At 42.9% G+C, this 27,706-nt stretch overlaps 1 protein-coding gene across 1 annotated transcript in view; it reads left to right on the forward strand.

Annotated features, from left to right (window-relative positions):
- The first annotated feature begins 3,460 nt into the window (after positions 1-3,460).
- Positions 3,461-27,706, forward strand: part of LOC126237163 (trypsin-1-like) — a 45,000-nt gene continuing 20,754 nt past the window's right edge. The window contains exons 1-3 of the mRNA XM_049947016.1: positions 3,461-3,583; positions 4,050-4,148; positions 22,162-22,295. Coding sequence (XP_049802973.1) covers positions 3,535-3,583; positions 4,050-4,148; positions 22,162-22,295 — 282 coding nt within the window. The 5' untranslated portion in view covers positions 3,461-3,534. The remainder of the gene's footprint in view (positions 3,584-4,049; positions 4,149-22,161; positions 22,296-27,706) is intronic.

Raw genomic sequence — 27,706 nt, forward strand, 5'->3', positions numbered from 1 at the left:
ATGTCTGTAACAGCGCTGGTGATCACCACATCGAGCCGCTGTTGTAATGCATCAGTACTGCTCTGTACGAACAGTATGCAATGTTCTTTTTTTTTTTTTTTTGCCGGCCGCGGTGGTCTAGCGGTTCTGGCGCTGCAGTCCGGAACCGCGGGACTGCTACGGTCGCAGGTTCGAATCCTGCCTCGGGCATGGGTGTGTGTCATGTCCTTAGGTTAGTTAGGTTTAAGTAGTTCTAAGTTATAGGGGACTTTTGACCTAAGATGTTGAGTCCCATAGTGCTCGGAGCCATTTGAACCATTTTGAACCATTTGAACCAATGTTCTTTTTTCTTTTGGAATAATGTAAACATGTAATGTTTAAGTTTTAATACAAACAAATGTGCTTATGCGACAGGTGGTCGAATTGTTACCTAATGATTGTACTGCGTCACGTCTAATTCAGTTCCTCAAGCAGAAGTGGATGAGCTAAACATCTGAACTGAAACCGTCGTGAAACGGAAATGGTACGTTTCCGGACGTGGGTTCCTATTCAAAATATTATGTACTCACTCTCCTGTACAAGCCCTATAAGTTTGTAATGGGAATTTCCAAACACACTGTTTATTTCATACGGAATCCCCAAACTGGGTTTTTCATCAAACGGTCAAATGTACCAATTATTTATTATTTATAAAACACGTGTTCTAATATCATATAAGCAATGTTACATATACCAAATTTCTTCGTTGTTTCTCGCAGCGCGTTCCAGCCTTTGTGGGATGAGGACCATTGAAGAATAGCAAAGGACAAAGAGACCAGACAGTTCGTATGTGATCATGAATATGAACTATTAAAGACGTTGGGAAGGACTGAAATGAACAGGAATGAGTGACTGATAACATTCAGAGAAACAAATAAATTGAAATAGCGGTCTAATGATCAGTAAAATTAGAATTATTTTCGTGATACTTCAACGCACAAGCATCCGATAAGGGCCAGTCATCCTACCGAGCAACCTGCGGTCCCCGTTTCCCACTGCACAGTAGAGTCCTGACTATACCGTGTGGCCACAAGCAGTCTTGTCAACGAAACAATTAACAACCATGCCGTATAATGTAAAGAACGAATTCGTGGCATAATTATATGAACCGTAACTAGGCAAATTTTCCTAAGTATGCCTTTGAATCAACGCAACAAGTTATAAATATGATTTATGGGAAATACGGTTGTACATCGACAGATAGTACAACAATTCCACGACATACACTGAGGTAACAAAGGCAATGGGATCGCGATATCCACATATACAGATGGCGGTACTATCGGGTACGAAGGTAAAAAAGGGCAATGCGCTGGCGGTGTTGTCATTTGTACTTCAAGTGATTTGTGTAAAAAGTTTTCCACTGTGATTATGGCCACACGACGGGAATGAAGAGACTTTGAACATGGAATGATTGCACTGTATGTTAACCGGCGGCCGAGAAACGATGGAGAGGTAACCCCCCCCCCCCCCCCCCCCGGTGAACGTCTCACACCAGACGAGCGTAACCCCAATGTTTGCGTAGTAGAGTAACGCTGGTGTACGCGTACGTGTAGAACTTCTTTGCGCAGCAATCGCCGACATAGTGTAGCTGAGGCGGAATAAGGGGAACCAGGCCACATTCACCGAGGCAGATGAAAAACCGCCTAAAAACCATCCACAGACTGGCTGGCTCAACGGACCTCGACCCAAGTCCGCCGGGCGGATTCGTGCCGGGGACTAGGTGCTCCTTCCCAATCCGGAAAGTTCTGCGCTAGACCGCACAGCTAACTGGGCAGGCAACATGGAATGATAGTCACAGCACGAACATTCCATTTCGGAAATCGTTAGGGAGTTCAATACTACAAGACCCACAGTGTCAAGAGTGTGCCGAGAATACTAAATTACAGACATTACCGCTAATCATGAAACAACGCGGTGACCGACGGCCTTCACTTAACGACCGAGAGCAGTGGTTTTTTTAGTAGAGTCGTCGGTGCTGATAGACAAGCAACGCTGAATGAAATAACGACAGAAATCAATGTCGGACTTACGACGAACATATCCGTTAGGACTTTGCAACGAAATTTCGCTTTAATGGGCTATCGTAGCAAATCACTGACGCTAGCGCCTTTTTTAACAGCATGACATCGCCTGCAGCATCTCTACTGGGCTTGAGACCATATCGATTGGACCCTAGACGACCGGAAAACCGCGGCCGGGTCAGATGAGCCATGATACCGGTTGATAAGAGCTGATGTTAGGGTTCGAATGTGGCGCACATCCCGCAAAGCCATGGAACCAGTTTGTCAACGTGGCACTGTGCAAGCTGGTGGTGGCTCCATAACGGTACCGGCTGTGTTTACATGGAATGGACTCGGTTCTCTGGTCCAACTGAATCGATCACTGACTGGAAATGATTCTGTGAGGCTACTTGGAGATCATCTGTAGTCATTCATGGAGTTCATGCTCTCAAACCACGGTGGAATTTTTATGGATGGAAAAGAGCCGAGTCTCTGGGCCACAGCTGTTCGCGATTGGTTTGAAGAGCATTCTGTACAGCTGGAGCGAATTATCTGGCCACCCATCGAACATTTATGGAACATAATCGAGAGGCCAGTTCGTGTACAAAATTCTGCACTGGCAACGCTTCCGGAATTATGGACAACTATAGAGGCAGCATGGCTCAATATGTGTGCTGGGGACTTTCAACGACTTGTTGAGTCCATGCCACGTCGAGTTCCTTCCCACGTCGGGCAAAAGAAGGTCCGACACGATATTAGAAGGTTTCTCATGACATTTTTCACTTAGTATTTCCATATACTCAGAACCAGGCAAAATAAATCAGGCAAGCAAACAGGGATCCACTAACTATTAATGTATTATCGTTTAAGTAGATGAAAAGGGAGCCACAAAAATCCAATTCAGTTATGTTGTTTTACTTTGATGTGTTATAGGTATGCCAAAAGTTCAGAATCAGGGGAGATTTAGTTCCATGAAATATATTTTGGCCAGTTTGCTCAATAATTTTGCTGCTAAAACTCGAGGCGTCACAAATTTTGTCGCCTTTCAGTCTTGACACATCAGACGGCTTTTTTAGAATTGAGTCAGGGTTTTCGTTTATCCATTACATTGTGAGAGTCCAGCACATTAGCTAAACTATCTGCATAAATAGTAAAATCAACATTCTTTGTGACTTAAATATCTAGCTTTTTGGCTCCTGGACATCGGTATTACCGAGTGTGATCAAATGGGCGTTCCTGCCGCGTTTTTTATGAAATTAAATTTTACCGTTGCTTAACTACAGCAAGTGCGGTTATTTACTGTGAATGCCGTACGTAGATGATGATCGTTCGTTATCCATAAATCAAGATTCCGCTTACGTGTTCTATTAGATGAAGTAGCAAAGATAACAATACGTGGTAATCATTTCAGATAATCATTATATAAACAAGGTCAGCCGCTCACAAGTTATTGTGGTTGAGGCGTATATATTAATCACAGCAGGCTGCGCAGACCACAGCACGTCTTCTCGAGATGCTTAGACGGACACTTCTCGTTTTGGCACTCGCTGCCTGTGTGCTGGGTGAGTACTCGCCGTGGAACGGTACACTGTATCGAGACTAACTGTTTCTGTATTAAGTCGAGCACTAGCTGCGCTGATCTTTCGTGACAACTTCAAACGGACTGGTTAATCTGATACAGACTATTGAAAGTTGCATCTTGCGAGTTGTGTTCTCATGATGGAATTGTACGAGCACCTTTCTGACAGTTACTTACCGTACAGTTTGACACTAATTTCTGCCATCATAGATTTTTTCATTGTATCCTACGATACTGGTATCATGCCCCATGAGAGAGCATCTGCACAGGTTAGGTGGCGACGCGAGAAATGAACGGCGAACTCATCTGCTTTCTTGATTTGTTTAAATGGGTTTGGATAGTTGGGTTATGAGAACACTGCTTGCAATAGGAGGTTTCCAGTCCACACTTCCAATTTATGACAAATACTCCGCCATGGTTGGCTGAACGTCTGGATGTTTCTTGTACAGGTTCGTCACTGCCAGTGCGTCGACTACCGCACACCGGACCAGCTCGGCGTTTGGCTCTGTCCAGGGGACGCATCGTCGGGGGACATGACGCCAGCAGAGGTAAGGCTCCATCTCTTAAGGTTAGTAACCCATCTGGTCAAGGTAACGGTGTACCTGTCAAGTGCGGTCGATGTAGACCGTTCTGCGTGAGCACCGTCTAACATGCTAAACGATCCAAGATCTCTAGATTTAAAAAAATCGAATCAGTAGAATTTGACTGGTTGCTTAGCAGGCAATATGTCAGTTCAATTGATTAAATGCCCGCCCCCGGTAGGTGAGTGGTCAGCGCGACAGACTGTCAATCCTAAAGGCCCGGCCGGCACGGTAGCTCAGCGTGTTCGGTCAGCGGGTTAGCTGCCCTCTGTAATAAAAATACTGAGTTTCTCGATCAACAAAAAACTTAAAAAACCGATGTCTTACGATGTCCGCCCCGAGCAATCAGCGCGACAGACTGTCAATCCTAAGGGCCCGGGTTCGATTCCAAGCTGGGTCGGAGATTTTATACGCTCAGGGACTGGGTGTTGTATTGTCCTACTCATCATCATTTCATCCCCACCGACGCGCAAGTCGCCGGAGTGGCGTCAAATCGAAAGACTTGCACCAGGCGAGCGGTCTACCCGACGGGAGGCCTTCGTCACACGCCATTTTTATTTTAATTGATTAAATCCTAATTCCAAATATGTTCATTATTTCAACTAAATGCATTTTTACATATACACTGACAGAAAATATCGCAATACAGAGGAGGAGTTGTACGACATAAACGAAAGTTGATAGGCGTGTTCCTACACCTGGAAGATGACTTTTGTTTGAATTTCGCGGCCAGTTGCATATGAAGATCAGCTTTGTTTTAAATACACGCTATAACGTTCAGTAAAGTTAATTGGCTTTGAGGTTGGGTATGGTGAGGTGATGATAGTCAAGTATGCCTTTAAGGCTACAAAGACGCCGTCACCAACAGCTCACTGAGTTTGCACGAGGTCGTGTATTAGGGCTATGCGAAACTGTATGTTCCTTCTGCGGTACTGCAGAAAAACTTGGGAGGTATGTAACCGCTGTACGTGACTGCTGGTAGCATTGGTCACGAGAATGGATGGTCGCAGGAAGACCGGACTTCAGACGGCCACTTGGCACTACAGAGAGGGAAGACCATCATGTTTGGCGCATCGTTCTGGCGCATCTGCAACAGCAATTTAAGAAGTAGATTGCACCACATTTATACAAATTAGTTACTTCAAGGAAAGCTCCGAGGCAAACGCCCCGTAGCGTGTGTTCCACTGACCCCGAACCACCGCCACTTGCGACTTCAGTGGCGTCAAGCGAGAGCTCATTGGTGGTCGGGGTAGAGGTCTGTTATGTTTTATGATGAAACCAGGTTCTGTCGCGGTGACAGTGGTGACCATGTGTTGGTTAGGAGAAGACCAGATGATCGCCTGCAACAAAATCGTCTGCGACCTAGACACACTGAACCTACACTTGGAATTATGGCATGGGGTGCGATTTCGTATGAGAGCAGGACCACTCTCGTGGCTATCCCACGCACCCTGGCTGCAAATCTGTACGTCAATGTGGTGATTCGACCTGTTGTGCTGCTATTCAAGAACAGCATTCCAGGGGTTTTTACAACCCGATAACGCTCGCCCACATACCACAGCTGTAACCCAACGTGCTCTACAGCATGTCGACATGTTGCCTTAGCTTGCTCGATCACTAGATCTGTCTCCAATCGAGCATTTATGGGACATCATCGGATGATAAATGCAGTGTCGTCCACAAAGGACATTAATCGTCTGTGTATTGACCGACCAAGTGCAACAGACATGGAACTCCATCTCACAAACTGACATCCGGCACCTGTACAACAAAATGCATGCACATTTGCGTGCTTGCATTCAATATTCTAGCGGTTATACCGGTTAGTAATGTACCATCATTTCACATTTGCAAATGGCTTATCTCGCACTTACATTGACCTGTAGTCTTGCAATGTTAAATATGTTACCTACACAAATGTATTCCAGAAATTTCATTACTCTCCATTAATTTTTTTTTGTATTGCGGCTTTTTCCGTTCTAAACGTACTGTGTATTTTATTAGCCTAATTGACAATTTTTACATAGATATCTGAACCTAACTCCTACACTAATACAATGTTGTTGTCGACTTTTTATTTGAGGTCGGTAAAAGACACAATAGTTAGTGTCCCCTGCAATTTATGGTTATGACAGTTTAGAAGAATTACATTCGTCTCCCCTAACAGTCTTTCCAAAAGCTGGGTAGAAAGATAAAAAAAGATAGTGATTGCTTAACACTCTGAACTTTGCCATCCAAAACAGATGACACATGCCTGGTCTAAATGTGGGTAATCCTCTTCAGTGGGAGCTTTGTCCACTCACCCAAAGTTTCGCGCAGAGCTTCAGCACAAGCGGTGCGTGCTAGTGCATGCCCTCTGTGGAAGAAAGAACGATGCCAAAAGATTTTAAACTCGTCTGTTGTTAGACACTTCTGTATTCACGTGTAAATCGATAAGCACTTGTCTTTCTCAAAGCCGGCCGTGGTGACCGAGCAGTTCTAGGCGCTTCAGTCTGGAACCGCACGACCACTACGGTCGCAGGTTGGAATCCTGCCTCGGGCATGGATGTGTGTGAGGCCCTTAGGTTAGTTACGTTTAAGTAGTTCTAAGTTCTAGGGGAGTGACGACCTCAGATGTTAAGTCCCATAGTGCTCAGAGCCAGTTGAACCATTTCTTTCTCAAAGAACCTATACTCACTTATCTGTCTGCTAGGGTAGCTTATCGCTGGGTGGAAACTGTAAGGCATGTCTTAGCAGCCAATACTAAGACTAGGCGGCAGGGTCGGTTTGCTGGCTTGGATGATTAGTGGCGAATAGGGCTCTCTAGTCTACTCTGTTCTTCCGCCTGGTGCCGTGAGGTTGTGCTGATCTGTTACAGCATAGACGCCTGGTTTTGTGGTAGTGAAATGATGAATTTGAAGCGACTTCATTCTGAATTTTGGTGAGATTGCTGCCGGCTGGATTGCTTGCACTGCATTTGCGTAATTATATAAGGGACAGTCCCGGACTCTTCCGGATCTGAAGGATAGCCTACGAAGACATATAATTCTAATTTCACTGGATATATTGTGAGCAACAGTCGACCATGCCGTTTTAAGGATGCAGCATATTGCGGAGTTGAGAGACCATGTTTAACACACGTTGTAACTTATAACAATATGCTAATGATCGTTCCAGAACCACCATAATCACTTGTTTGATCGTTCTTTCTCTTTTCCTGCATCCATATCACATTCTGACTGCTTGCAGTGCCATATTTTCACCTGCTGATTGACAATAGAACTATTTTTTTAACATAATCCACGGCTGCACTGATGCACTGTTTCAGCGTCCTGCGTTGTATACAACCCGCACTGTAGAATTCGGAACGTGCCATTTTGATTAAAACCACCCACATATTTATACTACTGCGAGATAACACTACCAGTGCGGGCAGGACCAGATATTGCCAAGACTGCAGAAGTATCGATGGGAAGCCCTTACACATTCTTCATACAGTCTCGTTCTCTCCCCACGTCATTTCCACATTTTTGGTGCTCTTAAGAAAGACATTAGTGGCCGTCGTTTTGCTTTGGACGAAGAGGTGCAACCATGCTTCCCTAGAAAACCGTAAACGCTTTTCCATGGAGGTACTGACCGTTTCGTCTAACAATGGGAGATGTGTGTTAACAGTTATGGCAACTACTTTCGAACCAGTAAACAGTTCACTCACTGTTTTCCATCTGACTCGTTTTCATTTGTGCTTTACGGAATATAATATTAGTTTGCGTGAAATACTTAGAAGTCGTATTTAACTTGGGCAACGTTAGGTATTTGTTCGAGTACACCACTTTGTTAGAACACGTGGTGATCAATATCGAATTTTTATTCAGCCATCTGAGATTTTCCACTCATCAGATAACAGTATGAGCGTTAATAATAATATATACGACGATTTTCTTTGTCTTTTGTACATGGATGGTCATCTGAAGACACGTAGTCCATTACATGGCATTAATATGTGAAACATGAGATTTTGTATTCAATATTTGAATAATAGATTAAGCATCCGTCAATTTGGGGTTCTCAAGAACTTATTTTTCTCCCTTCTGTTCTTTAACCCATATCTCCACATGTGATCACACTAGAACAGCGTTCTCGAACGTAGCACGTACTACGTTCGCTTTAACTGTATTTAAAGCAAAGAAAGAATAAAATGTCTCCAGCAGTGACATAACCTTTATTTTAAACGAAATTTTCAGCTCGCCAATAAGTATTTGTTTGGGATTTATACACAGTGCTTGAGGATAAGGAGACTTTAAAATTCTGCTATATTACTTGTTCAGAGCTTTCCAGTTTATTAGGAATTGTAGGATACCGAGTTCAAAAATATTTGCGTCACACGATTTACACCGCCCGCCAGCAGCTAGAAGGTGCTACGCCATGGTTGGATCGTCAGATTCTCCGACTGTTCTTTATTTTCCCTAATTTCCAGCTACTCACCCAAGTAACGTTTTTGCGTAATCCTACAAGGGAGTTTGAAGTAACTAGGGTGACTTTAAAATGAGTTACTGTAATGCATGCACAGGACACCTTGTATCTCCAAAATCAGTGCCTGATTTTCTTCATGCTCTGGATACCAGCAGATTATCATCTACGAGGTGTGTGAGAAAAGTAATGCGACTGATTTTTTATCTACCCAAGTTTTTATTATTTCAAACAAGAATATTGTCCCCTTCTTCAGCTATGCACTGGTGGAATCATTGTTCCGAGTCTTGGTAGCAGCGCTAAAAGGCTTCAACTGGTAGGGCCTTTAACATGTCGGTAACATCCTTTTTGAATATTCTCCAGAGCCCGAAAATGATGTCCTTTTGAGATATTTGTCAATTTCGGGAAAAGAAAAAAGACACAAGGACTCAGATCAGGTGAATAGAGGGCCTGTGGAACGATAGGAATGCCTTTTGAGGTCAAAAATTCCGTGATGGAAGCAACCGTGTGACATGGGGCGTTGTCATGATGCAGCACCCAGTTGTCTGCAGTGTCCAACCTGACTCGATTCATCCTTTTCCTGAGCCTTTCAAGGACTTCTTTGTAAAGCACTCGGTTGACAGTTTGTCCTGGAGGAACGAATGTTTTATGCACGATGCTCCTAGTCTTAAAAACGCAAATCAGCATTGTCTTGATCTTTGATTTGCTCATTCGAGCTTTCTTCGGCCGAGGGGATGTCTCAGTGTGCCACTCCTTACTTTCCCCCAGGATGGTACTTAAAAATCCAGAACTCATCATCTGTGATCACACGACTGAACCATTTGTGGTCATTGGTAGTTCTCTCAAGAAGATCAACGGACACGTTTCTTCGATTGATTTTCTGGTCAGTTGTGAGATTTTTCTGCACATTTTTGGCATGTTCAAATATTCGGTCAAAGTCTGATGTACGGTGAAAATGTTTAACGGGTCACCCGTCATCCCTAGTGTTAAACGTCGGTGTGATGTCACAAGAGCGGGAACACGTTCGATGTCTTCGACGGTTTTTGAAGTTCTCTCTGAGTGAGATTCATCTTCAACGTATTCTCTGCCTTCCGAGAATGATTTGTGCCAGAGAAAAACGTGCTCTTGATAAGGAATACTCCCCATAGACGTGTTTCACCTTTTCGAAGGTCACTCGCTCGCAGTATTGTCAGTCTCATTACTTTTCTCACACTCCTCGAGTACCCCTACATGTCACAGCCCATCATTCACTCAGTTGACCGATTCTGGCATTCACTCAGTTGACTGATTCTGTATGCGAGGAAATTTATCGCTATCACTGCAGTGGAGGTTTACATTTGTAATTACTGCAATAGAGTCACAGGAGAGTGGAAGTGCTCGTCGGTTAAGCGGTTATTCTTAACAACTTTTATTAAAAGAAAAGCAGAACACAGTTAATCGCCACTTACTCCCAATTTTAAAACTGAATTTAACGAGAAGCAATCTCAATTCAACAGTGAGATGAGATGATGATTAGGTCCAATGGTCATCTTACCAAGTATTTTAAAATTTGAATCTTATATTGTATTGTATTGTATTGTATGTTAACCGTAGACCTAGAAACGACGGAGAGGCTCCGTCCCCGCCGCAGCCGCAGTGGTCCACAACCCAACGACGACTACCGCAGTCGCCGGCCGAAGTGGCCGTGCGGTTAAAGGCGCTGCAGTCTGGAACCGCAAGACCGCTACGGTCGCAGGTTCGAATCCTGCCTCGGGCATGGATGTTTGTGATGTCCTTAGGTTAGTTAGGTTTAACTAGTTCTAAGTTCTAGGGGACTAATGACCTCAGCAGTTGAGTCCCATAGCGCTCAGAGCCAGCCACTACCGCAGTCCACTTCACCCCTCCGGCGTCCCACACCGAACCCAGGATTATTGTGCAGTTCGGCCCCCGGTGGACCCCCCCCCCCCCCACCCAGGGAACGTCTCACACCAGACGAGTGTAACCCCTATGTTTGCGTGGTAGAGTAATGGTGGTGTGCGCGTACGTGGAGAACTTGTTTGCGCAGCAATCGCCGACATAGTGTAGCTGAGGCGGAATAAGGGGAACCAGTCCGCATTCGCCGAGGCAGATGGAAAACCGCCTAAAAACCATTCAGAGACTGGCCGGTTCACCGGACCTCGACACAAATCCGCCGGGCGGATTCGTGCTGGGGACCAGGCGCTCCTTCCTGCCCGGAAAGCCAAATTTGAATCTTGGTTGAGACAATCTGAATTCAGTGATTAGACGCGACGGCCGTTTTACCAAAAAAACTAAAATTTTAAAATTTGCCGTTAACTAAGCAGGCACACCAGCCACAAAGAGATAAGAGGTATAACACCTAACACAGACAATCTGAATCCGCATAGGGTGAATTATAGTTTATACAATTCCAAACACAGAGGTTTTGCTTCAGCATCTGTTTGAAAGGAAAAAAAAAGTAGTCTTTTTCAGATTCCTTGTGGTTTGCTGACAGATGCTTTAGGAGCACTGTTGATGTGCCACGCAGTAGCACCCTGCCGTACTCGGTAAGATTTCCAAGTGTTAGCAGAGGTGAAGCCGTCGTTGTCTGCCAGCAGCGATCGTGGTGGGCCACCAAAAGACGTTCTGCCCACAAATGCCTCGCTGCGGCACGTTGCACGGTCGTTGCAAGCCCTCTAGCGCCGAGACAGCGCCAGCTGGCCGCAGAAAGGTGCTGTGCCCAGCACGGCACGTAACCGGTCCTTTCCATTTTCTCGTCTCTGCTGTACTGCGCTATTGACTACCGACCCTACCGTTAACGTGTTCTACATAATTTTCTAAAGAACAATTTTCTAATGAGATCAGTGTGCTATTTAAACTGCAAATCTCTATAGTAGAGTTAACAAAACGGTCGCCTTCTTAGTACTTATTTACACAGTCCACTATAGTATGTAGGATACAAAAATGGCTCTGAGCACCATGGGACTTAACTGCTGAGGTCATCAGTCCCCTAGAACTTAGAATTACTTAAACCTAACTAACCTAAGGACATCACACACATCCATGTCCGAGGCACGATTCGAACCTGCGACCGTAGCGGTCGCGCGGTCCCAGGCTGTAGCGCCTAGAACCGCTCGGCCACCCCGGCCGGCGAAACGTTGTTGTGATGCCTCGTGTAAAGAGGAGAAATACGTACCATCACGTTTCCGACTTTGATAAAGGTCGGATTGTAGCCTATCGTGATTGCGGTTTATCGTATCGCAACATTGCGGTTCGCGTTGGTCGAGATCCACTGACTGTTAGCAGAATATGGAATCGGTGGGTTCAGGACGGTAATACGGAACGCCGTGCTGGATCCCAACGACCTCGTATCACTAGCAGTCGAGATGACAGGCATCTTATCCGCATGGCTGTAACGGATCGTGCAGCCACGTCTCGATCCCTGAGTCAACAGATGGGGACATTTGCAAGACAACAACCATCTGCACGAACAGTTCGACGACGTTTGCAGCAGCATGGACTATCAGCTCGGAGACCATGTCTGCGGTCACCCTTGACGCTGCATCGCAGACAGGTGCGTCTGCGATGGTGTACTCAACGACGAACCTGGGTGCACGAATGGCAAAACGTCATTTTTTCGGATGAATCCAGGTTCTGTTTACAGCATCGTGATGGTCGCATCCGTGTTTGGTGACATCGCGGTGAAAGCAGATTGGAAGTGTGTATTCGTCATCGCCATACTCGCGTATCACCCGGCGTGATGGTATGGGTGCCATTGGCTACACGTCTCGGTCACCTCTTGTTCGCTTTGACGGCACTTTGAACAGCCGGCTACAAAAGAAATGCCCCAGAAAAGTTTTGTTGTTTAGTCCCTGAGATTTCATGTAAGAATACACACAGTTGCTAACCAGGTAATAAATGAAGAACTACAGTGCGTCTTGATCGTGACCTGTCTAAGAAAGAGGCCATGCACTCTGCACATCGACCTTTGTAATTTCACACAAATATCACTTTCTATCTGCTCACTAATTGCTTCTTCAAAGCTCCACTTTACTGGAACAGTGTAGCAACAACAGCTTACACGGGAACTGCTACCATAATTTTTTCCACCTAGAAACCTAAAAACCCTAGGCTTTCTAAATGTTGTTTTCAGTAAGAAGGTTTTGCAGTGTTTGAATCTTCATGAAGCGCCAAAGAAACTGGTATAGGCATGCGTCTTCAAATACAGAGATATGTAAAGAGGCAGAATACGGCGCTGCGATCGGTTACTGCTGCTACGATGGCAGGTTATCGAGATTTAAGTGAGTTTGAAGGTAGCATTGTATTTCGGCACACGAGCCAAGGGGCACAGAATCTCTGAAGTAGCGATGAAGTGGCGATTTTCCCGTACGATCATTTCCGAGTGTACCGTGAATATCAGGAATCCCGTAAAGCATCAAATATCTGACATCGCTGCGGCCGGAAAAAGATCCTGCAAGAACGGGACCAAGGACGACTGAAAAGAATCGTTCAACGTGACACAAGTGCAATCCTTCCGCAAATTGCTGCAGATTTCAATGCTGGGCCATCAACAAGTGTCAGCGTGCGAACCATTCAACCAAACATCATCGATATGGACTTTCGGAGCCGAAGGCTCATTCGTGTACTCATGATAACTGCACGACACAAAGCTTTACGACTTGCCTGGTCCCGTCAAAAGCGACATTTGACTGTTGATGACTGGAAACATGTTGCTTGGCCGGACGCGTCTCGTTTCAAATTGTATCGAGTGGATGGACGTGTACGGGTAAGGAGACAACCTCATGAATCCATGGACCCTGCATGTCAGCAGGAGACTGTTCAAACTGGTGGAGGCTCTGTAATGGTGTGGGGCGTGTGCAGTTGGAGCGATATGGGACCCCTGTTACGTCTGGATACGACTCTGACAGGTGACACATACGTAAGCATCACCTGCATCCATTCATGTCCACTGCGCTTTCCGACGGACTTGGGCAGCTCCAGCAGGACAATGCGACACCCCACACATCCAGAATTGCTACAGATTGACTCCAGGAACACTCGTCTGAATTTCAACACTTGCGCTGGCCACTTAGCTCCCCAGACATACACATTATTGAGCATATCTTAGATGCCTTGTAACATGCTGTTCAGAAGAGATCTCCACCTCCCCCTCACCCCCCGCGTCTTACTGATTTATGGACAACCTTGCAGTATTCACGGTATCAGTTCCCTCCAGCACTACTTCAGACCGTGGTTGACTCCGCGCCACATCGTGTTGTGGCCCGTCTGCTCGGTCGCGGGGACTCTACACGATATTAGACACGTGCACCAGTTTCTTTGGCTCTTCAGCGTAGCTTTACTGTTAAAGTTCTTTAACAGAAACAGTACTTTGTTGTACAGAACAAGCATTAACTCAGAGGCTTAAGAGAAGTCTTACATGTACTAAACAAATTCAGTCGTGAGATCTGGAGACTAACCTTGCTTTGATAATTTCTAACATATTTAACTATCACTTCTTAACTGCAGCGAAACATGAGGACAGTAAGGCTCATTAAATATGGCCATTAATTTATCACAACGAGGTGACAACAACTTATTTGACACAATTTGTATAGCTCCAGCCACTATTAGTGAAGTTAAAAATCTATTCAAGGCCCTAAAAAATAAAAATATTACAGAGATTGAAAACATTTCATCCAAAATTATAAAGCACTATAGTGGTTATATACATCAAGCTGAGTGTCACATTTTCAATGAATCTTTGCAGCAAGGTGTTGTCCCAGAAAGATTAAAATTTGCTATAGTAAAACCACTTTTTAAGAAGGGTGACAAAACTGATATAACCAACTACTGTCCAGTATCTCTGCTAAATTGCTTCTCCAAAATATTGGAGAAACTGGTGTATAAAAGAACTGTAGACCACCTCGACTCTCACAACATCCTCAACAAAAACCAATTTGGCTTCCAAAAAAATAGATCAACAAAGCAGACTATTTTCTCTGAAACATGAAATTCTCGAATCAACAAATAACAAAATGTTAGTTATTGGAGATTTCTGTGACTTGTCAAAGGCCTTTGACTGTGTTGATCACAACATACTCTTAGGGAAGGCTGATGTTTTGGTTTGAATAGTCGTTGTACAAAACAAGCATTAACTCAGAGGCTTAAGAAAAGCCTTACATGTACTAAACAAATTCAGTCGTGAGATATGGAGACTAACCTTGCTTTGATAATTTCTAACATATTCCACTACCAGTAGTGGAAAAACTGGTAGAAGCGGACCTCGGGGAAGATCAGTTTGGATTCCGTAGAAATGTTGGAACACGTGAGGCAATACTAACCTTACGACTTATCTTAGAAGAAAGATTAAGAAAAGGCAAACCTACGATTCTAGCATTTGTAGACTTAGAGAAAGCTTTTTACAACGTTAACTGGAATACTCTCTTTCAAATTCTGAAGGTGGCAGGGGTAAAATACAAGGAGCGAAAGGCTATTTACAATTTGTACAGAAACCAGATGGCAGTTATAAGAGTCGAGGGGCATGAAAGGGAAGCAGTGGTTGGGAAAGGAGTGAGACAGGGTTGTAGCCTCTCCCCGATGTTATTCAATCTGTATATTGAGCAAGCAGTAAAGGAAACAAAAGAAAAATTCGGAGTAGGTATTAAAATTCATGGAGAAGAAGTAAAAACTTTGAGGTTCGCCGATGACATTGTAATTCTGTCAGAGACAGCAAAGGACTTGGAAGAGCAGTTGAACGGAATGGACAGTGTCTTGAAAGGAGGATATAAGATGAACATCAACAAAAGCAAACCGAGGATAATGGAATGTAGTCAAATTAAATCGGGTGATGCTGAGGGGATTAGATTAGGAAATGAGACACTTAAAGTAGTAAAGGAGTTTTGCTATTTAGGGAGTAAAATAACTGATGATGGTCGAAGTAGAGAGGATATAAAATGTAGACTGGCAATGGCAAGGAAATCGTTTCTGAAGAAGAGAAATTTGTTAACATCTAGTATAGATTTAAGTGTCAGGAAGTCGTTTCTGAAAGTATTTGTATGGAGTGTAGCCATGTATGGAAGTGAAACATGGACGATAACCAGTTTGGACAAGAAGAGAATAGAAGCTTTCGAAATGTGGTGCTACAGAAGAATGCTGAAGATAAGGTGGGTAGATCACGTAACTAATGAGGAGGTATTGAATAGGATTGGGGAGAAGAGAAGTTTGTGGCACAACTTGACTAGAAGAAGGGATCGGTTGGTAGGACATGTTTTGAGGCATCAAGGGGTCACAAATTTAGCATTGGAGGGCAGCGTGGAGGGTAAAAATCGTAGAGGGAGAGCAAGAGATCAATACACTAAGCAGATTCAGAAGGATGTAGGTTGCAGTAGGTACTGGGAGATGAAGAAGCTTGCACAGGATAGAGTAGCATGGAGAGCTGCATCAAACCAGTCTCAGGACTGAAGACTACAACAACAACAACAGTAGCACCGGAGATGGATTGAATCATATCTATACAGTAGAAAGCAGAAGGTGATACTTGATGGTACTGATGGCTGTGCTGTTTCATCTGACTGAGATACATTAAAATGTGGAGTGCCACAAGGCTCCATTTTGGGACTTTTACTGTTTATAATCTCCGTCAACGATCTCCCACTATGTACAACGACTGAGAGCAAATTTCCTGTTTTCGCTGATGACACTACTATTCTGCTTGAAAGCCAAACAACCAGTGAACTAGAAAATAGATGTAATGGTGTACTCGTAGACATCTTGCACTGGTTTAAGTCGAACAGATGAACTCTAAATATCGAAAAAACTAAATATATGCAATTTCACGCATTCTGACAAGAAAATGAAGTAATCCGTTTGAACTGTGATAACCGAAATATATTACTTTCTGAATCTACAACGTTCCTAGGCATTTTAATTGATGGCAAGTTAAATAGATCCAGGCATATTCTACACCTTCAAAAAAGGCTCAGTGCAGTGACTTATGCCCTACATATAATTACCCCTGTCGGTGATATGAATGCTATCAAAGCTGCTTATTTTGGTTATTTTCATTCTATCATGTCATATGGAATAATTTTTTGTGGTAATCAATCTTGAGCAAAAAAACATCTTTATTGCACAAAAGACAGCAATTAGAATCATGAGTGGTATTCATCCAAGATATTATTGCAGAAAGCTGTGCCATAAATTCCAGATATTATGACCACTTCACAATATTTATTTTCTCTGATGGTTTTGGTTTGTAATAACCATTCTCCCTTTACATCTAATGGTGCATACCATGACCACTATACAAGGTCTTAAAATGGTTTACATAGGGATCTAAAACATCTAAGGCTTGCAGAATAAGGTGTTCCCTATTTTGCCAAAAAAGTTTTCAATTTTCTTGCATCTGATATTAAAGTGCACATTAATGACCCACCTGCATTTAAATATAAATTAAGAAAATATCTTATGTATATGCCATTTTACTCTCTTGATGAATACATGAAGATTAACCAGAGATGTTTTTGTAAACTAGTATTGTCATTTGTATTTATGTTTTGAGACTTTCAATATCTAATGTGCTAGCTCCCATTTGTCTTTTTGGTATATGATGGTCAATGTATAAATACACTTTTCTTTTTATACCTTAAGATCCTGTGTAATATACATTATTTTATTATACACTGTTTACTGTTTCTGTATGATAATGGAAACCTGACTTATTCCACATCCTTTTGATTCAACACAATATGGATCTGTGGAATTCAAAATAAATAAGTAAATAAATATTTACTGCAGAATCTCTTACTTTACTTCATAGTGACTAGATATTAGCTACCTTGCTATTGGTTTATTTCTGCTGTTATGACTGCTAGATATAAACTACTCACAATATACATTTAAGTAGTGCTATAGGTGCATACATTGACTTTATGAAATTCTGATACTAAATATTGAGCTGTCAGAAATGTATGTTATTTTAGCAATGTTCTGAACAAACTGCAGTATGTTACTAAAGTTATGAACTGAAATCATATAATGGAAACCTTGAATTAATTGGTATAATTATTCATTTATTGTCATGCCTGTTTCTTTCAAATGTAATAGATTTTTATCTGGCAAATCTAGAAACTGCTATTTGCCTGCCATTCAGTAATACCACTTGACTGTGGGCTCAGAAATTAATGTAGTTTTACTCATTAAACGTCTCCGTAAACAACCTGTGCAATTCACAGTACATTTTTATCGTCTGATGCATTATAGTCGACGCAAATGGCTCTTTCTCCTTTATCCAAAGTTTATATTTCATTGCTTAAATATTTCAGCAGATAATGATGCTAATTTTGCCAAGAAACCTTTACATACTTAATAGTGATTCTAATTAAGGTAGCTACTAAATAACAAAAAAATGTAACCTTTTACGTTATATTTTCCAAAGAACGATTATTATCAATACGAAATACACCTTTATACATAAGTAGACATTAAAGTTCTTGCCTTTGTTGCTGACATGGTGTTTGACTTTTCCTTTTTGCAGTGCTCATACACGGTTGCTTAGGGCTCCTGGATGTGAAAGCTACAAATGTTTTGCTCATTTCCCTCTCAATGTACCAGCTTTACCATTTACATTTCTCTTGAAGTATTCTTATGCAAATGTCCATTTGCAGCTGGCAGTTATTATTTACAGAGAAACGACTCTGATGTCTTCAATGTGTACTAAAATACGTTACTGCATAGCTACTCTTCATGCAACTTCTAGCACTAAATTTAATTTCACAGTTAAAACAATTTCTTTTATCACTGTTCAGATACATACTGAGTCTTTCCATGCAGTTTTTAACACTTTCAGACTGGTCTTACTACACTGTTCTGTTTAAATTATGGACATACAGTGTAATGATGTAAATCCAAACACAACATATTAGATTAGCAACATATACACTCCTGGAAATGGAAAAAAGAACACATTGACACCGGTGTGTCAGACTCACCATACTTGCTCCGGACACTGCGAGAGGGCTGTACAAGCAATGATCACACGCATGGCACAGCGAACACACCAGGAACCGCGGTGTTGGCCGTCGAATGGCGCTAGCTGCGCAGCATTTGTGCACCGCCGCCGTCAGTGTCAGCCAGTTTGCCGTGGCATACGGAGCTCCATCGCAGTCTTTAACACTGGTAGCATGCCGTGACAGCGTGGACGTGAACCGTATGTGCAGTTGACGGACTTTGAGCGAGGGCATATAGTGGGCATGCGGGAGGCTGGGTGGACGTACCGCCGAATTGCTCAACACGTGGGGCGTGAGGTCTCCACAGCACATCGATGTTGTCGCCAGTGGTCGGCGGAAGGTGCACGTGCCCGTCGACCTGGGACCGGACCGCAGCGACGCACGGATGCACGCCAAGACCGTAGGATCCTACGCAGTGCCGTAGGGGACCGCACTGCCACTTCCCAGCAAATTAGGGACACTGTTGCTCCTGGGGTATCGGCGAGGACCATTCGCAACCGTCTCCATGAAGCTGGGCTACGGTCCCGCACGCCGTTAGGCCGTCTTCCGCTCACGCCCCAACATCGTGCAGCCTGCCTCCAGTGGTGTCGCGACAGGCGTGAATGGAGGGACGAATGGAGACGTGTCGTCTTCAGCGATGAGAGTCGCTTCTGCCTTGGTGTCAATGATGGTCGTATGCGTGTTTGGCGCCGTGCAGGTGAGCGCCACAATCAGGACTGCATACGACCGAGGCACACAGGGCCAATACCCGGCATCATGGTGTGGGGAGCGATCTCCTACACTGGCCGTACACCACTGGTGATCGTCGAGGGGACACTGAATAGTGCACGGTACATCCAAACCGTCATCGAACCCATCGTTCTACCATTCCTAGACCGGCAAGGGAACTTGCTGTTCCAACAGGACAATGCACGTCCGCATGTATCCCGTGCCACCCAACGTGCTCTAGAAGGTGTAAGTCAACTACCCTGGCCAGCAAGATCTCCGGATCTGTCCTCCATTGAGCATGTTTGGGACTGGATGAAGCGTCGTCTCACGCGGTCTGCACGTCCAGCACGAACGCTGGTCCAACTGAGGCGCCAGGTGGAAATGGCATGACAAGCCGTTCCACAGGACTACATCCAGCATCTCTACGATCGTCTCCATGGGAGAATAGCAGCCTGCATTGCTGCGAAAGGTGGATATACACTGTACTAGTGCTCTGTTGCCTGTGTCTATGTGCCTGTGGTTCTGTCAGTGTGATCATGTGATGTATCTGACCCCAGGAATGTGTCAATAAAGTTTCCCCTTCCTGGGACAATGAATTCACGGTGTTCTTATTTCAATTTCCAGGAGTGTATATGTTCACCTTTCTTCTTGCTATGGTAGTGCCCGCTTCTCATTTTTGGCATCTCCACATCTTTGCTACGCCCATACCAACTGTAGAACACTATTATTACTACTAAGGTGGATTTGTATAATTTCTTTGTATATCATATATATTTTGCTGTAGGAGGGTAAGTCAATTATTATCTGTGAAGTAGGTATAAAATTTTATTGTAATCAAATAGGAAACTTACAAGAACATCATTTTTCGACATAGTCTCCTTGCATTTCAACGCACTTGCTCCATCGTTGTACAAGCTTCCTGATACCCTCATAAAAGAAGGTTCTCAGCTGAGCTGCGAGTTAGGAATGCTCCTTTCAGTGCTTCGTCTGAGGCAAATCGACGGACCCTTAATGCCTGCGTGGACCAAACAAGTGACAGTCAGAAGTGGCAAGATTGGGACAATATGGAAGGTCATCCAGTACTTCAAATTTGAGTTTGTGGAGCGTTTCAGCAGAGTGGTCAGTAGTATGGGGACAGTCATTGTTGTGCAACAACACAACAGCTTTTGACAGCAATCCTCGGCGTTTGCTACGAATTGCATGCTTTAGCTGTTTGTTGTTGGGCCCCTTTCCCTGTAATGTTCCAGTACTGGACCTTGTGCATCAAAAAAACCGTAAGCATCAGTTTTTGATCTTGGACGATTGGATCTTGAACTTTTTCTTGCATGGCGAATTTGGGTGTTTTCATTCCATACTGAGCTGTTTACTCTCCGGCTCGTAATGATGGATCCATGTTTCATCCCCAGTAATGATTCGCTCTAAGAAGTTGTCCCCTTCGTTGCCATAGTGATCCAAATGTTTTTTGCAGATGTCGAAGTGTGTTTGTTTATGCAACTATGTAAGTTGTTTTGGGACCCATCTTGCACAAACATTATGAAACCCAAGTCTGTTGTGGATGATTTCATAGGCAGAACCATGACTAATTTGCAAATTTGCAGATGTGCCACTTCATCAATATTTAATCGTCTGTCTAAGAGAATCATTTCACATGAATGCTCAATGGTTTCTTCATTTGTGGCGGTAAAGGGTCGTTTGGCTCCTTCATCATGTGTAACGCTTGCGCAACCATTTCGAAATTTTTCAGTCCATTCGTAGACATTCCATTGTGGCAAAACACTGTTCCCATACTGTACCGAAAGTCTTCGATGATATGCCTTCCGACCACAAAAAACGGATCACTGAATGTTGCTCTTCTTTAGTGTAAATAGACAGCGGAGCAGCCATGACTAACAGCACAGCAACAATAACGAAACTAACCTAGCAGCTTGAAAAGTGCAAAGATATAACAACAAATAAACAAAGAATGCGTCATCAACATAAAATGACAGTACTACCAAAATAAACAATAATATAACTAAATTGCGGATAATAATTGACTTACCGTCGTATACAGACACACACACACACATTTGGTAGATATATTTACAGCAATGCACACCCAAAATTACAATTATTATAACTTCATAAAATATTTTTGAAGAAACTGCTTGCCATAGTAGTTAAAAAAAGTACAAAACTTTGTTAGCATCTAATGTAGGAAATTTTCATATTACCATTACACACAATTACAAGTAATCATCTTTGACTACTTCAATTATGCTGTCACATCAGTCTAAATTACACAAAAAGTATATGTCAGGAGAATAATAATAAATACAAGAATATAACGTATCATCAAAGTATGCAGTTCAAAGGTCACAGCAGTTGATAGCTTATTATTCAGCTTCATCACTGTGTCATATTTTCCACACAATTTTCTAAATTTTAAAATCCTTTCCATGAGCAGCCTAATGGTGGAAGGGTATCTACATCTACACAACTACCCCACTTCAGACTATCACTCTACTGTTCCACACTCTAACAATGCATAGGATAAATGAACACTAAATCTTTCTACAGTAGCTCTGATTTTTCTAATTTTATTATGATGGTCATTTCTCCTTACTACACTGCTGGTGGTAATCCGCTTGCTGAGTGGAGATTTAAATCTCAGCACCCACTGTGGTGCTATTCGATAGAAGTAAGCTACTGTGAGACACTATCTCCTCTCTCATTTATATTTTTAACATTATATATAATAATAAAAAACATTGGTCACACATTCACATTGACAAAATAAAGGAAATGAAATTTTCCAAACCCAGAGCTGAGCTGGCAACACATGCTGTGGATCTTCTTCGCAGGTGAGTTTCCTTACCAGGTGTCACTGCAGCTGGTCTCCTCAGGTACCGGTGTACACGTATGTGGTGCCTCCATCCTCACCAGCACTGCTGTCCTCACCGCTGCACATTGTGCTATCGACTCTGGATCCTTAATTGTAAGTATATCTACAGAAATGTATTACAGTACACTTGCATTAATCCCTCCCCCCCCCCCCTCCCAGAAATTTTGATCAATTTGAAGGCTTTAACCTGAAACATTTATAATCCATGCATACCATAATAATGGATGTACACTGAAATGAAAAGAGTCATGGGATAGTGATATGCATATATACAGATGGCGGTAGTACCACATACACAAGCTATAAAAGGGCATTGTATTGGCAGATCTATCATTTGTACTCATGTGATTTATGTGAAAAGTTTTCTGATGTGATTTTGGCTGCACAACAAGAATTAACGGACTTTGAACACGAAATGGTAATCGGAGATAGATGCATCAAACATTCCACTTCAGAAACCTTAGGGAATTATCAGTATTCTGAGATTCACAGCACAGTATGCCAAGAATACTGAATTTCAGGCATTACTTCTCACCACGAACAATGCAGTGACAGATGGCAATCATTCAACGGTGGAGAGCAGCGCCGTTTGCACGGAGTTGTTAATGATAATAGACAAGCAACATTGCGTGAAATAGCTGCAGAAAGTGCCGTGGGATGTCCGTTAGGGAAGTGCAACAAAATTTGGCGTTAATGGGCTGTGGTAGCAGATGACTGATGTGTGTGCCTTTACTGACAGCATGATATTGCCTGCAGCGCCTCTAGTGGGCTTGAGATCATATCAGTTGGACTCTAGACGACTGGAAAACCATTGTCTGGTCAGATGAGTCATTGTTTCAGTTGGTGAGAACTGATGGTATTTTTCCAGTATGGGGCACACTCCACAAAGCCAGGAACCAATTTGTCAACACGGCAATGTGCAAGGTGGTGGTGGCTCCATAATGTTTTGGGCTAGTTCACCTAGAATGGACTGAGTCCTCTGTCCAACTGAACCTATCACTGACTGGCAGTGGTTATGTTCAGTTACTTGGAGGCCATTTGCAGCCATTCATGGACTTCATCTTCCTAAACAACCATGGAATTTATGGATGACAATGTGCCATTTCAGAACATTCTGGAGGGTTGCTGTGAATGATTTTGCCACCCACATCACCCATCATGAATCCCATCAAATATTTGTGGAACATAATCTAGAGATCAGTTTATGCACAAAATACTGCACCTATAACTCTTCCACTATTATGGACGAGTGTAGAGGCAGATTGCTCAGTATTTCTCAAGGGACTTCCAATGTCTTGTTGAGTCCATGCCACATCAAGTTGTTGCACTATGACAGGCAAAAGGAGATTCAACACGATATTATGAGGTTTCCCATGACTTTTGTCGCCTGAGTGCATGAATGTGTGTATGTTCCACATTTCTTTCTAAACCAGTTGACCGATTTCAACAAAACTTGGTAGACTTATCCCTTACTGTCAGGCAACAATCACTGTGGGTGTGAGAACCATATACCCATAATAGTTCAGGAGATAAAACGTCACAAACAATCAGTTGCGTGAAAAACATCAGCATTGTGCATGACATTTAAAGTTATTACTTCTGTACTACTACTTTATTTGCAATGAATTCTGCAGACAGTATCCAGATATTCTACTAAATGCACCTACAAAATTATGTCACAGGCTGACCAGGTATCCCAGTTTTATCAAGACAGTGCTAATTTTCACATAAACGTCTTGAGGCCCCGAGAAAATCATTCAGAACACATAACTGTCTCGGTTTTTAATCGAGAAACAAAATATGTGCAATAATATTTCCCATTTAATTAAATATTTGTGAAAAAGAAAGTTTCCTAGGAGTATAAAATTGTAGAAATATATAATTTCGCGATACCCCCATAGACTTTCTGCATTTTGTTTAACTGGTCTTAATGCGGAAAGAAAGAGAAAAGATATATTGCAAAGAAAAGCAGGTCTAACCCACTGGCACTTCTAACTTGCCTACTTTATGGCGCTCGAGACAAGTTAAACCAGAACCAAAGGAGGTACAAAGTAGCATCACAAACCATTCCTCCTAATGGGTCTGCAGCCATATGTAAGTTAATTTTGTGAGGGATTTGAGCGATGCTTATAGGATATTGTACAGCATGTATACACACTTGCCCAAACAGTCTGCAGTAAACGGGGCGCTAAACTGTAGTATGAAATGTACAATCTGTACCTGATTACTGATTAGTAATATTACATAGTTTTTAGGATTATTACAAAGTTTTTAGGATTATCATCAATTTGTACCTACTAAATGCCTAAACATTGTAGAACATATATAAATGGTATTACGATAAAAAAGTATGTATCAGTCTTTTTTATTTCTGAAAAAATAATTTTATGTATCTGTAATTCACTAAATGTTCCTTTCCAGTTCACAAAATGAAGATATATTCTTGCTATGAGTTTTTCAGTTGCTGTATCGTCATAGGCATATTATCAATTTCAAAATATCATGGTAACTGATGAGAAAGGTAAGCGTAAGTTTAATAATGACGTTGGGTATAAAATACACACATCAAAAATAGTTTTGCATCACCCCAGTTCCCAGAACCCTGAAGATAGACGTTGACTGTGGATATTGTATCACAGACACAGTCCATTTGACTGTTCAGAGATGTCACTAAACTCGCCCAAAGATGTAAACAGCTATGCATGAGCAGCTCCGATTAAATGGAAGGTGTCCGACAGACGATCAGTTCCAGTCATTCCATCAGGAAGGAGTTACACGGCTTTTGTTCTCAGTAGTTCAACCATGCCGAGACGGCCACTACAGCGGTTCGATCGCATCCGCATTGTTACTTTCTGCAAGGAAGGGCTCTCAACAAGGGAAGCGTCCAGGCGTCTCTGAGTGAACCAAAGCGATGTTGTTCGGACAGGGAGGAGATACAGAGAGACGGGAACTGTCGCTGACAAGCCTCGCTCAGGCCGCCCAAGGGCTACTACTGCAGGGTAAGGATTATGGCTCGGAGGAACCCTGACAACAACGCCACCATGTTGAATAACACTTTTCGTGCAGCTACAGGACGTCATGTTACGACTCAAACTGTGTGCAATAGGCTGCATGATGCGCAACTTCACTCCTGACGTCCAATACATAGGTCTTTGCAACCACGACACCATGCAGCGCGGTACAGATGAGCCCAACATATCATGCCGAATGTACCGCTCACGATTGGCGTCACGTTCTCTTCGCTTATGCCTTCAACTAGATAATCGTTGGAGACGTGTTTGGAGGCAACCCAGTGAGGCTGAACGCCTTAGACCCACTGTCCAGCGAGTGCAGCAAGGTGGAGATTCCCTGCTGTTTTGGGATGGCATTATGTGGGGCCGACGTACGCCGCTGGTGGTCGTGGAAGGCGCTGTAACGGCTGTACGATACGTGAATGCCATCCTCCGATCGATAGTGCAACCATATCGGCAACATATTGGCGAGGTATTCGTCTTCGTGGACGGCAATTTGCGCCCCCATCGTGCACATCTTGTGAATGACTTCCTTCAAGATAGCGACATCGCTCGACTACAGTGGCCAACATGTTGTCCAGACATGAACCCTATCGCACATGCATGGGATAGATTGAAAAGGGCTGTTTATGGACGACGTGACCCAGCAACCACTCAGAGGGATCTACACCGAATCGCTGTTGAGGAGTGGGACAATCTGGACCGACAGTGCCTTGACGAACTTGTGGATAGTATGCCACGACGAATACAGGCTGCATCAACGCAAGAGGACGTGCTACTGGATACTAGAGGGGTACCGGTGTGTACAGAAATCTGGACCAACACCTCTGAAGGTCTGGCAGTATGGTGGTACAATATGCAATGTGTGGATTTCATGAGCATTAAAAAGGGCAGAAATGATGTTTATGTTGATCTCTATTCCAGTTTTCTGTACAGGTTCCGGAACTCTCGGAACCGAGGTGATGCAAAACTTTTTTTGAAGTATGTATAAACACAAATATCGCGGTTTCTTTTACCTATGAAATCTGGTCAGCTTAATCATGTTACGAAAAACCTCATCGACCTCATTTCAGCGGATATGACGTCATAAACACTCAGATGAGTGAAAAATTGCCGCATTCTTCAGGACGTTAAAATGTATTGCTTATTTGCTCCTAACTATATTTGCAATTCATTTTTCAGACAGTATTCACATATACTTCTGAATGAACCTATGACACGTATGTCAGGAAATATGACTTAATAAACACTGAGATGCATGAGAAACTGCCACATCATGCAGGACGTTTCAATTTATTACTTCTTTATTACTAATTCTATTTTCAGCATATTTCACCGACAGTATCCACACATGCTGCTGAACATAGACCTAGATAACATAGATCACGCACGCATCAATCTATACCGTCGTGACGTGTGAAACCAACATCTAATTGTAAGTCATGTGACTCGAGGTACCAAGCCGAATCTCTATTCATTTCGCGTTATACGTAGCGGAGCTGACAGTTTTTCTCATTTATAGCTGAAATCAAGCATACATTTTAACAACAAAATGACTTGTCGAATTCCTATTATACGTCGTGTACTAGTACAGTTAACCTATTTTCCGAAATTTCTAATATTAATGTCATGTTATCGTTATTGCATGTGACCATTTAAAGCATACAGTTCCCTTCACAAACGGCATAATTACAGTTATTTGGTGAATGCTTATTTTTGTTGCACTGTCAGTCTTAATTCATCGCATTCACAGGAAAAGAAGAGGAAATATCGATTTGGCAGGCTGCATTAGTTTTCCCAACGATATATATAAAATGTTTTACTACGCTTTTATAGGAAATAAAATCTGTTTGTGTCCATAATGTCCGTTTTTCGCATAATAAGCGTTTATATTTTATGATATTCACTTAATGCAGTGCAGATGCCAAAACAATGGACATAACACATTTGAAAATATTGTAGAGAATTCCTGTAGTGAGTTAGATATTAAAGTTCTGTCATTTTAAAAGGTTACTTCAAATGGTTCAAATGGCTCTGAGCACTATGGGACTTAGCTTCGGAGGTCATCAGTCCCCTAGAACTTAGAACTACTTAAACCTAACTAACCTAAGAACATCACAAAACATCCATGCCCGAGGCAGGATTCGAACCTGCGACCGTAGCCGTCGCGCGGTTCCAGACTGTAGCGCCTAGAACCGCTCGGCCACTCCGGCCGGCAAAACGTTAGTCTTTCATCGAGTTTTACACTTAAGGACCAACATATATTCTAACTTTCATCTAAAGGAAATATATCTGCAAGCATTTTAAAGTAGCTCACTTTCAAAACAGAGATTTTCGTCAGTTTATCTAATCTGCAGGATACAAAACAAGACTTATCTGAGGCATATGTGATGGCATTACTTCTGCTTCTTGTAAAAAGCTCACATTTAATCTGTAACAAAAATGTCATAAATTGTGCACTATAAATGTGTAGTGACATACTCATTACCCAGC

This window comes from Schistocerca nitens, chromosome 2 (genome assembly GCF_023898315.1).
Source record: "Schistocerca nitens isolate TAMUIC-IGC-003100 chromosome 2, iqSchNite1.1, whole genome shotgun sequence".
NCBI lineage: Eukaryota > Metazoa > Arthropoda > Insecta > Orthoptera > Acrididae > Schistocerca > Schistocerca nitens.